Below are 11,066 nucleotides of genomic sequence, written 5' to 3'. Positions count from 1 at the left end.
CTGCCTGGAAGCGCCGCCCGGGGACCTGAGCCGCTGCGGAGCACGTCGCCGGCCCGGAGCTCGCAGCCCCGAGTCCGGCCTGGGGCAGCGTGAGGCTCGGGTCTGGCCGGACACTGCCACAGCGGCCCTTCGCCCGGGCTGGGGCCGCCTTTGTGTGTGGACCCGGCGTCTGGGGGGCAGCTGGCCGCTCGGGCCTTCCCGAAATTCCCGTCCGGCTAAGGAAACACCTCCAAGTCCACCCACCATGTCCGCAGCAGCAGGCACCTGGCGCAGGCCGCTTCCCTGGCCAGGCCGGGCCCTGGCTCTGGAGATTAGAGTGCCCCTCTGGGGACAACCGTCCGGGGCCGGCCCTGAGGCGCCGGGTGGGAAGCTGGCGGCCCCAGAGCAGCCCTTGCTCCCGCAGGACGACCAGCTCCTGGACGACGGCAAGACCCTGGGCGAGTGCGGCTTCACCAGTCAGACGGCGCGGCCGCAGGCCCCGGCCACGGTGGGGCTGGCCTTCCGGGCAGGTGAGCGGGCGCAGGCGGGCGCAGGCGCAGAGCCTCTGGGGAGCAGCGCCGGCCGGTACCAGAGCCCCCCACCGAGCCACTGTTTCCCATTTAAACAAAAAAGCAAGGAGACCCTTGCCGAAGTCCAAGGCGCAGGTTTCCTGCCCCTGCCGGCGCTGCTGCTCCGTCCCCACTGTCCTTCCTGCTCCCAGGTCGCACTGCCGCCCGTTCGGGAGGCCAGACCCGGCCCAGCCCGCGCCACGCCCCTCACTTGTCCCCCTCCAACGCCTCGGGCCCCTCTGAGCCCGGGGGCAGACCCACGTCCAGTCCTGCCTGCCCTGGAGCCCGCCGCCCGGGACTAGAGGCCAGAGGGCTGGGGCAGCTGCCCGCCCAGCACTGCCCATGACTGCTGGGGCCTGTGGTGTCCCTGCAGCTCTCTGGCTTGCAGGAGTGAGAGAACATGAGGCTCTGGGGTGTGGCTGGCGGGGCTCCATGGGGGCAGCCCCCCAGCCCTCCCGAGTGGAGCTCTAGCCTTCAAGGGGGCAAGGCGAGGACAGTGCGCCCCTGGGCCCTACTGCTGAGGGGACCGTGAGCAGGGACCGTAGGGACCTCCACGCGGCGCCCCCAGCCCCCCACTGATGCTGGGGCCGGGCGGCAGCCTGCCGAGGGAGCCTCCCCCAGCCTGGACAGCAGCAGCTGGGCCCCAGTGTGGTAGGCCCTACGGCACGGCTGGGCGGGCCAGCACGGGGGTCCCCGACCCCCGCACAGCCTGGGGCTCAGTGCTGGCAGCCCTGGCGCGTCAGCGGCCCTCATGCAGGTGACTGCTGTGGGTGGGCCTCTTCCTGGGTGCTGGGCCCTGCCTAGCGTGCCCCCCCCCAGCCCAAGTGTCCAGGCCTGGCTTCCAGGCTGGCTGAGCTGCAGGGGCCAGTCTGCTGTCCTTCTGTCCTTGCCTCAGCCACATTGCCCACTGGGCGGCTCGGGATGGTGGGGCGTGCCTGACCCCCCGGTGGCCATCTCTTGCTGGGGCTGGGACAGCCAAGCCTGCCCCATGCATGGCTGCCCCGGAGGCTACTAGTGCCCTGTGTGGGGGGGAGAAGGGAGGTCCATGAGTAGGCTTCTTGGTGCACTGGCCCTGCTGGAGGCTGGGAAGCCAGTGACCACCCCCGCTGGAGGCAACCCACGGGGTCTCGGGGAGCTGGTTTGGAGGTGACGGGCTGGGCTTTAAGAGCTGATGTTGTGGAAGGGCAGGTGCTCCCTAGGGGCCACCAGCGTGGACTTGGGACCACAGCGGGGTGTGGCCCGGGGGAGTCGGCGGGGGGCCGGTCTGTCACAGGGACTGGCAGGCTTTGGCCAGGTGGTCGCTCCAGCTCTTGCCCTCCCTCACAGACGAAGCCTTTGAGGCCCTGCGGATTGAGCCCTTCTCCAGCCCACCCGAGCTGCCTGACGTGATGAAGCCACAAGACTCAGGGAGCAGCGCCAATGAGCAAGCTGTTCAGTGAGGCTCCCGGGCCCACCCTGGTGCCCCACCCCCCAATAAAAGAGATTTGGGTGTCTGCCTGGTTGCTGCCTCTTTGTCTGCACCCTCTTCTGACTGCAGGCCTCGCCCTCACTGGACAGGCCTGTTCCTGGGGAGGTGGCCCCCCTCGGCCTCTTGCTCACCGGGCTGGCCTGCTGGCCCCCTCACCCCCCCCGACCCACCGCAAGGCCATGGGCCGCAGGGCCAGCCTCCAGCCTGCTCCAGCCTGGAGCGCAGCTTTGTTCCTTCAAACTTCCCCTCCCAGCATGCTGAGCGCAAGCGCGAGCTGCAGCTAGAGCACTGGTGGGAGACCAATGGGGGGGAGGGTCCCGCAGCCTGGAACCATCCCTGCAGGGGCCAGGGAGGCCTGCAGTGACCCTGTGGGTAGTCAGAGGAGCCGCTTGTTCCTTCCACCCCCAATAAACAATCTACACACTCCACGCCTGCATTTCTCATTTTTATTTGACAGAAAAAGTCGCTTTGCTGTACAGATTTTAAAAAACCAAAATGCCTTTAAGAAAGTTGAAGAAAAGTTGGGGGGAGGGGGCCACAACCTCTCTGCCGGGCAGTGGGGCCCAACTAGTTTCCAACTCCTGCCCCTTCCTTCCAGGAGCCCCTCCCACAAGCTCCCTCTTTCCAACCATCACCCCTCCCAGGAACTTGGGGATAAAAGGGGTGCCATGCCCAGGCCCTTCCTGCCCAATTCAAGACCAGGGCATCCCAAACTATCCTCCCTCCCACAACTCCCATTCTCATTCCCACCCTCCCCCAGACCCCCCAAAACATGAACCAGGAAAAACTCACAGAGATTAACATTTCACAGGAACAAAGAAAAAAAAGGGGAGGGAGAGAAGCCTCCCTCCAAGATGCTCCCAGACTCAAAACGGGGCAACGAGGAGCCCCTCCCCACAGCTGTAGGAGAGAAAGGGGGCACTCCCGTGGCTCCAGAACCTGGGTGTGGTGGAAGCTGCCCCAATCAAGGAGACCTGCAACAGAAGACGACAGTCGGTGCCGAGGCCCGGGGGCCCCGGGCATGAATGAGGAGGCCCGGCTGCAGGTCAGGGCGCCGGCACCCACCTGGAGGAGCGGTGTCTCGCTGGCCGGGGGCTGGGGGTCTCCTTCCTCCGCTTGTGGCCTGGGGAGCGGCTGTCCGCTCGCTGGCCTCTTCGGGACGCCCGCTCACTGCTGCTGCAACAGAGGGCAAGCGTCAGACCACAGGACAGCACGGACACCCCGAGCCTCCAGGTGGCCGCTGGCTAGCGGGTGGCGCGCTACCCACCTCTGCTGCTGGTCCCGGGGCGAGGGCTGGGGCGAGGGCTGGCGGCGCTCTGCAGGTGAGTAGCTGAGGGACCGGGAGTCCCGGAGGGAGTCTATAGGCTTCCGCGGGCTGCGGGACCTGGCGGGCAGAGCGGGACCATAGAACCGCGCCTCCGGACCCGCCGGGAGCGCTCAGGACCACCCCCCGGTCCTGACCACCAAACCTCCTACCACACGGGGCCAACCTCAGACCCACCTTTGTCTGCTCACTCACCCATCCGCCCGCACACCATCCACCGAGCGCCCCAGTGGGCAGGGCACGGGGTGCAGCGGGGGACACAAAGATAAGGACAGTCCCTGCCCTCGGAGGGGGGCTCACTCGGCCCCGTGTGGGGGAAGCAGACTTGAGAGGAGGGGCGTATGTGGGTCTGGGGACCCAGGGCGGAGGGGCCGGGCGGGGCAGGGGCGGGGGGAGGGCAGTCTTCTCGAAGGTGCCGTTTGAGCGGAGTCTTGCAGAACGAGGAGTTCACCAGGCGGACAAGGGAATCCCGGCAGGAGGAACAGCATGTCCAAAGGCATGGCTCTCCTTAGACTGCAAGGCGCCGCGTGTGGCTGGAGCACAGGGCATGTGTGGGGGCGGGCAGGCGGAGACACAGGGCAGGCAAGGCCAGCTGGCGAGGAGCCTCACGCCATCCCCGCAGAGGTGGGGCTTTATCCTGCAGGCCACATGGCGTCCCGGAAGGATTTGTGGAGTGGAGGGAAGTAACCAGATGTGCGTTTTAGAAAGATCCCTCTGGCTACGTGTGGAAGAGAATGGCGTGGAGGCGGGGAGACAGGGAAGAGGCTGCGGACAGAGTCGGGAGAAGATGACGGTGGCCAGGCCAGAGCCCTGGCAGCAGCGGCGGGGAGGCAGCGCTAGAATCCCTGGGGCCGGGCCGGGCCGGGCCGGGCCGGGGCCGGGCTGCATGTCAGGACAGGGAGGGAGGGAGGAACCGAGGACTCCCCAGTGTCGGGGCTCAGCTCCTACTTGGCCGGTGCAGCCCACTGCCAGAACAGGGTGCACCGGAGGAGACGGGGAGAGGAGAGCCCAGCTCCTCCCGTAAAAGCAGACACCTCAGCTGTGTGAGACACCCCAGTAGAGCGCTCACACCCCAGGGTGAAACCCCACCCCTCCATCTCAAGCAAGGCAGCACTCACCTCCGCTCGCCAGTGGGTGGCTTCTTGGGGCTTGCAGGCTTGGGCAAGGCCTGAGGACCAGGCTTAGCAGGGGAAGGGGAAGAGGAAGTAGAAGAGGAGGAAGAGGAGGAGGAGGAAGAGGAAGAGGAGGAGGAGGAGGAGGAGGAAGAGGAGGAGGAGGAGGAGGAAGAGCTGGAGCTGGAGCTGGAGCTGGAGCTGCTGGAACGCCTCTTCCGCTTGGCTGGGGCCGGCTCCTGAGGACGGCCCTCTCGCACTGCCTCCTTAGGGGCTGGTGCGGGGCTGGGGACCCTGCGGGAGAAGGGCGGTGTCACGGAGACAGGCTGCGCAGCCCCAACCCCACCTTCCTTGGCCTGGAGGCTCGGCAGCGGGGAGGCGAGCCTGAAAGGCCCTGGCAGCTCTGAGCAGAGCCAGCGCACGTTCTCCGGAGAGCGGTGGCCCGAGCTGACCCGACCTCTGCTAACACAAGCAACAGGCTGGGGCCCACAGCACAAGGGATCAAGGTTAAACCTCAAGAATGTCCCTATAAGGCCCTTGGACACAGGCGTGGAAACCAAAGCTGGGTGGCCTCCTTCCTCGGAGCGCCAACCGGGGAGGCCCCTGTGAGGGCGGGTTGGCTGGGGGAGGGGCCGTCCTGCCTGGAGGCAGGAAGAGGGATGGGATGACCGCTGAAGATCCTTCCAGCCCAGGGAGTTCCTCTTGAGGTCTAACTGCCATCCCTCCTGCTGTAAAATTAAGTCCATTTCCTCTAGTTCTGTCCTCTGTAGAGATGGAAAACTTATCATTATCCTCTGGCGAATTAACCTTTGGTGACTTTTATCTGTCCCATTCCAGCCCCCAGAGCCCCCACCCCGGCATTCTCTTCTACCCCCAGCTTCATCGACAAGGTTCCCACGCCACCTCCAAGAGCCAAGAGCCCCTGGCTAAGGCTCCCCCCACCCGCCGCATCCAGCCCCAACCTTCCCGAAGCGCTTCCTAGTCAAGTCTCCTTACCTCTTCGCTGCTACCTCAGGCTGGGCAGGAAGGCTAGAGCCTTCTGAGTCGCTGGAACTGGAGCCAGAGGACGACGACGACGACGAGGATGACGACGAAGAGGAGGAGGAGGAGCTGGAGGACGACGACGAGGAAGAACTCCGCCGCTCCTTTCCTGGCTGCAGGGCGGCCAGTGCGGAAGGCTGCTGGGCCCCCGCGGAGGCAGGTGGCTCCCCGCCCTCAGGACCCGGGCCGGAGAGCATGCCATTGTGGTCCCCACCGGAGGATGCGGACTTTGCCACCATCCCGGAGGAGAGGGGCTGGGACCCTGCCACAGGGGTGGTCTGGCCAAGCAAAGATCGGGACTGGTCAGCAAAGGCCGATGGCACAGGGGACCTGGGCCGATCCTGCGCTGCAGGGAGCACAGACTGGGAGGGCCCCTGAACCATTTTAGAAGCAGGTGAGGGGGCTCGCTCGGAGGTCATTCTAGACTGGCCTGGGGCAGATGGCGGGGTTCTGGACCTAGCCCGGTCTAGGAGTGGTGGTGAGGTTCTGCCACTGACACGCTCGTAAGCGGGAAGGGGCACCCTCGGGCTGGTGAGGTTCGCTCCGGACAAGGCTGGAGCCATCCTAGCGCTGGTGAGGCTTGCAGGAGCCAAGGCTGGAGGATTTCTTGAGCTGGCGATATTCACAGGCGCTGCAGCGTGAGCAGACCTGGGACCTACCAGGTTTGCGGGGGCTGGAGCTTGGGGTGTTCTAGAACTGGAGGGGTAGTTTGCAGCACTTGGGGGTGTCCCAGAGCCCGAGAGATTCAACGCCGCCAAAGCAGCCGGGGTTCTGGCTCCTGCGAGGTTCACAGCTGGAGCTGGAGGGGTTCGAGGGTCAGCAAGGTTCACAGCCGAAGGTGCCACTGCAGTTCTGGGGCTGGCCAAGTTCATGGCCGCCGCCGCGGCTGGCGCTCTCGAGTCAGCCAGGTTCACTGCCGCCGGGATGGCCGGCGCCCGGGCGCTGCCGAGACTCATGGCTGCCGCGGAGGCCGCGGGAATCCTGCTGGCGAGGCTGGCGGCAGGGGCTGTTCTGAGACTCATGAGAGGCACTGGCGCTGGGACCTGGGACATCCTTGCAGCGAGGCTAGCAGCAGACATGGCCGGGGGCGGCCGAGCAGTGCCGAGACTGATAGCTGTCAGGGCGAGAGCGATTCTGGACTGAGCGTGGTTCTCTGGCACCGATGTTCTCGGATGGTCAGGAATTCGGGGCCCCGGGCCATCCATCATTGGGCCACCGGCTTGCTGGAGGACAGACATGGGTGTTCTGGAGCTGCCGAGCGGTTCAAGCATTCCGGGCGACCTGCAGCGGTCCAGAGGCGTCGGCGACATGCTGGGCCGACTGAAACAGCTCATCCTTGAGCTCCCGAGCGCTACCGGAGGCGTGCGAGAGCCGGAATGATTCCGAGTTGCCGGGGGAGTCGCGGAACGTGACCGGTCAGAACTACTGCCGGATGCAGAGCGCCTTCGGATGGCCGGAGGAGACCTCGTCAAAGACCTTTTGCCTCGAGTCGCCCGCGGCGTACGGGACCTGGAACGGCGGCGGATGGCAAGGGGCGAGCGACTTCGAGACCGCTTGCGTGTTAACAGCGGGGTTCGGGACCTAGACCTGCGCCTAATAGCTGGAGGTGTTCGAGACCTCGATCGGCGGCGGGTCACTGGGGAGGTGCGAGAGCGAGACCTCCTTCGAGTGACTGGGGATGTTCTGGATCGTGATCTCCTCCGAGTGACAGGCGAGGTTCTGCTCCGAGATCGCCTACGCGTCACCAGTGGCGTCCTGGATCTGGACCTTCTGCGAGTCACTGGTGGACTTCTGGAACGAGAGCGCCGGCGAGTGGGGGTTCTGGACCTCGAACGACGGCGGGTCACTGGCGGGGTTCTGGACCTCGAGCGCCTGCGACTCACTGGTGATGCCCTGGATCGAGACCGTCGTCGAGTCACCGATGTCCTAGATCTTGAGCGTCTTCTACTGACTGGTGAGGTTCGAGACCTGGACCGACGCCGGCTGACCAGAGGCGTTCTGGATCTGGACCGCCGGTGAGTGGCTGGAGAGGCCCTCGACCTGGAGCGTTTCCATGGAGCCGGTGATGTGCGCGAACGGGATCGCTTCCTACTGGTTAGGGGTGTCCGCGAGCGGCCTCTTCGGCGTCGAGAGGAGGTTCGGGAACTCTCCTGCCGAGCAGGAGATCTTGAGTGATAACCAGAACCTCCTCTCCGTCGACGAGTAACTCGAGACCTTGACCGGCTACGCTGTCTCCTCCGAGAGGTTGACTGAGACGATCCAGACCTGTCTCTACGTCGAGTTGTTCTGGTTTTCTCCCTCCTGGAGCGAGAACGGGACCTCTGGAGTCCACGAGGCTTCAGCGAAGGAGAACGGCCTCTCCGTGAAGTCGTCTTAGTGCGTGGAGATGAAGCTGAACGGCGTCGGCGTGAGGATCGCGATTTTTCAGCTGGCTCTGGGGAAGACACTGAAGGACTTCTTCGGCGTCTCGGGGGAGTTCGAGAGCGGGTCTCCGGTGATGAAGACACAGAGCGGCTCCGACGCGACAGTCTGGCCTTGCGAGTCAGCTCAGGAGATGAACGAGAGCTGCGCCGGCGAGGTGGAGTCCGAGACTTGGCTTTTGGCTCTGGAGACAATCTAGAACTTCTCCTAGCAGCTCTGGATTTGGGTGGGTGTTCTGGAGACGACTCAGAACTGCTGCTTCCTTCAGGTGAAGGGCCTCTACCTTTGCTTGATGAACCTGATCTGCTTCGCCTAGGAAGGGCTCGAGGAACAGGAACCTGAAGTTCAGGGGAGGACTCGGAGCCACTCGGAGCCCTGGGTGCCACTCTCGGCTTATCTTTAGCTTCAGGTGATGAGCCAGATGGGCTACATCGAGGAGAAGGTCGAGATTTGTCATCAACCTCTGGAGAGGATCCTGAGCGACTTCTCTGTCTAAGTGGCATGCGTGTCTTAGCCTTAGCATCTGGAGAAGAGTCCGATTCACTTCCTCCCTGAGGGGATGCACTGGGCTTCCCATCAAGTTCTTGAGACGATTCAGACTGACTTCTCTGCCCAAGAGAAGTCCTAGCCACAGTCTTCTGTTCAACGGATGACTCCGAGCCACTTCTCTCTCTCTGTGGCGTGAGACACTTGTTGTTGAGCTCTGGGGAGAATGGAGACTGACTCCTTGGCCTAGGAGTCTGAGGCAATGTTTTTGGCTCTGGAGAAGAATCACATTCACTTCTCCCCCTGGACGGTGTTCTAGGTGCATCTTTCACGCCAGGAGAGGACCCCGATAAACTGTGCCTTGAAGGAGTCCCAGACCCATCTCTAAGTCCTGGGGAAGACCCAGACCTACTTCTCCTTGATGGGGTTCTGGGTAAACCATCTTTCAGCTCAGGAGATGATGTGGGACTGCCTCTCTCCCTTGAAGGTGTCCTGGGTGCAGCATCAAGCACAGGAGAAGAGACACTCTGAGCTGAAGACATTCCCGCCTTTTCCATCGCTTCTGGGGACAACTCAGAACTGCTACGTCTAGAAGACTTCGTTGATTGTTCTTTCACACCTAGAGGTGGGTCTGTCTCCAGCTGATTAGGAGGCCCGTTCGAATCCTTAACCTCAGAAAAAAACCCAGTGTTCATCTCTGCAACAGGGCCAGAGTTTCTAAACTGTAGAGATGATGCACAGCTCTTCTCCCTGGCAGGGGAATTAGACAGTTCTTTACGATCGGGAGACAAATGTTGTCCACTCCAAGTTGAGGCCACTGCAGGGACTTCTGCTTCCAAAGAAGCCTGTGGCTGGCTTTGGTCAAGAGTCAAAGACACAGCAGATTGTTCTTCAATTTCAGAAGATGACTCCAAGTTACTTCCAGTCATTTCTTTTTGCCCTGGGGATAAACGGGGCAGGACCTGACTTGAGAGCTCTTCGGATTTCTCTACCAACTCCATTAATTCCTCCTCTTGGCTTGTTTTAGCTGATAATACATTTTGGTCTTTTGTATCTGGAGCTGACCCAACGCCTCCTCTTTCCCTTGATGGTGTTCTAGGCGTGTCTTTGAGTACTGGTGCGAACTCAGATGTTTCCTGCACCAGAGGACTCAACTTGTCTCTTGGCCTAGGAGATGACACATCCTCCCGAGGGAGCAAGCTCACTGTTCTCTCTTTTGATTCAGGAGAGGGCTCAGCTTTACTTTGCCCTACAAAAGACTTGGAGTCCATTGCAGGATACAGAGAAGAGTCAGACTGAGACCTGCTCTGCTCTGGAGACATTTCAGCTTTTAGCCTAGGACTCGGTGACAATTCATTGCCAGCCTGTCTTCTCGGAGAGCTGCGTGCCAGTTCAGCGATGGGAGAGGACGACCTTGACTGGCCACCTTTCGACAGCTGAGATTTATTTTGCAGTGGAGATTCGGAATGGCTCTGTCTTCTTTCTGGACTTGACGAATCAGATCCAGAGTCTGGTGAAGTCTGAGCTTGTCCTGTCTGTTGCAGAGATGAAGAAGCAGGAGCGCCCTCTCCTGGTGGCATACTAGGTTTTACTCCTGCACAGAGGGAGGAGGAGCCAGAGCCAGTTTGTGCTGGCAACTCTTTAGATTTCTCCTGGGAACATGGCGATTTTGATGCAGAAATACCCTGCACAGGTGGAGTCTGGGGCTTTACTTTGGGGCATGGCGAAGTAGACCCTGAGTGACTCTGTCTTGATGGTGTTTCGGATTTCACTTTGGCATCTGGTGAGGAGGATCGAGAACGGATGTGATGCTGCGACAAACTAGAGTCAACCTCGCAGCAGGGAGATTCAGACCTGCTTGGCCTCGGTGGTGTTTTAGCGGCGATCCTGCTAGGGCTTGGAGAGGAGGAGCCAGAACGGCTCCGGACTGGAGACATTCCAGTCTTTGTCTTGGGTTGTGGAGACGATGAGCCAGACCGGCTGCGGACTGGAGGTGTGCTAGCTTTCACTCTAGGAGGAGAGGACCCGGGGCAGCTATGTCTTGAAGGGGCCCTAGACTTCACTTCAGGGTCAGGAGACGATTCGGACCGGCTCTGTCTCTGTGGTGTTTCAGATGGTTCGTTCGCCTGGGGACTTGTTACAGACCCTTGCCTGGGCGGCGTTCCAGATTTCAGCTTAGGTGGAGGAGATGGGCTGGAACCATCCTGCCTCGGTGGGGTTTTAGATTTCTGACTAGGAGGCAAAGACCCAGAGCGGCTTCGCCTGGGTGGTGTTGTAGACTTAGCTTTAGGCTGGGATGACCCAGAGCGACTGTGCCTGGAGGGTGTTTGAGATTTTTTAGGACATGGAGAGGACCCTGAAAGGCTGCGTCTCAAAGACATGCGAGATTTTGCTTTAGACCGTGGTGAAGAGAGAGATCTACTTCTCCGTGAAGAAACTCGTGATTTTTTCATTTCTGGACTTGAGTTGGACCTGCTTCTCTGTGACACTCTGGATTTGTTCTTTCTGTCTGGTGATGAGCATGACCTGCCTCTTCTTTGGGGTGTTCTAGAGTGAGATCTTCCACGTCTAACTAAGCTTCTACTACGTGATCTTCCTCGCCTGGCTGGGGTCCTAGAGCGCGACCGGCCACTTCTCCGGGCTGGGGTCCTAGAGCGCGACCGGCC

General features: G+C 61.8%; 2 protein-coding genes across 2 annotated transcripts in view; one reads left to right on the top strand and one right to left on the bottom strand.

The window, feature by feature from the left end:
* Nucleotides 1-78: 78 nt before the first annotated feature.
* Nucleotides 79-2,444, top strand: TCEB2 (transcription elongation factor B (SIII), polypeptide 2 (18kDa, elongin B)). The gene is made up of 2 exons (XM_004691808.2): nucleotides 79-509; nucleotides 1,875-2,444. The coding sequence occupies exons 1-2, from the start codon at nucleotides 245-247 to the stop codon at nucleotides 1,985-1,987; spliced, it is 378 nt and encodes a 125-aa protein (XP_004691865.1). The 5' UTR covers nucleotides 79-244; the 3' UTR covers nucleotides 1,988-2,444.
* A 1-nt stretch (nucleotide 2,445) lies between these two features.
* The window catches only part of SRRM2 (serine/arginine repetitive matrix 2), a 17,607-nt gene continuing 8,986 nt past the window's right edge, over nucleotides 2,446-11,066 (bottom strand). Inside the window, 5 exon segments of the mRNA XM_012731684.1 lie at nucleotides 2,446-2,990; nucleotides 3,082-3,192; nucleotides 3,284-3,400; nucleotides 4,459-4,746; nucleotides 5,449-11,060. Of these exon segments, the coding sequence (XP_012587138.1) occupies nucleotides 2,981-2,990; nucleotides 3,082-3,192; nucleotides 3,284-3,400; nucleotides 4,459-4,746; nucleotides 5,449-11,060 (6,138 nt within the window). The 3' untranslated portion in view covers nucleotides 2,446-2,980.

Source organism: Condylura cristata, unplaced genomic scaffold (assembly GCF_000260355.1).
Source record: "Condylura cristata isolate star-nosed mole 26May11 unplaced genomic scaffold, ConCri1.0 scaffold00032, whole genome shotgun sequence".
Taxonomy (NCBI): Eukaryota; Metazoa; Chordata; class Mammalia; order Eulipotyphla; family Talpidae; genus Condylura; species Condylura cristata.
Note: the sequence above shows the minus strand (reverse complement) of the source record. Positions and strands in the feature narration are given on the sequence as shown.

Excerpts from the sequence above, each read along its gene's own strand:
- TCEB2 (XM_004691808.2), top strand. The coding sequence starts at position 245 with ATGTCCGCAGCAGCAGGCACCTGGCGCAGGCCGCTTCCCTGGCCAGGC. Across the intron at positions 510-1,874 it reads GGGGCTGGCCTTCCGGGCAG|ACGAAGCCTTTGAGGCCCTG; the intron begins GTGAGCGGGCGC and ends CCTCCCTCACAG.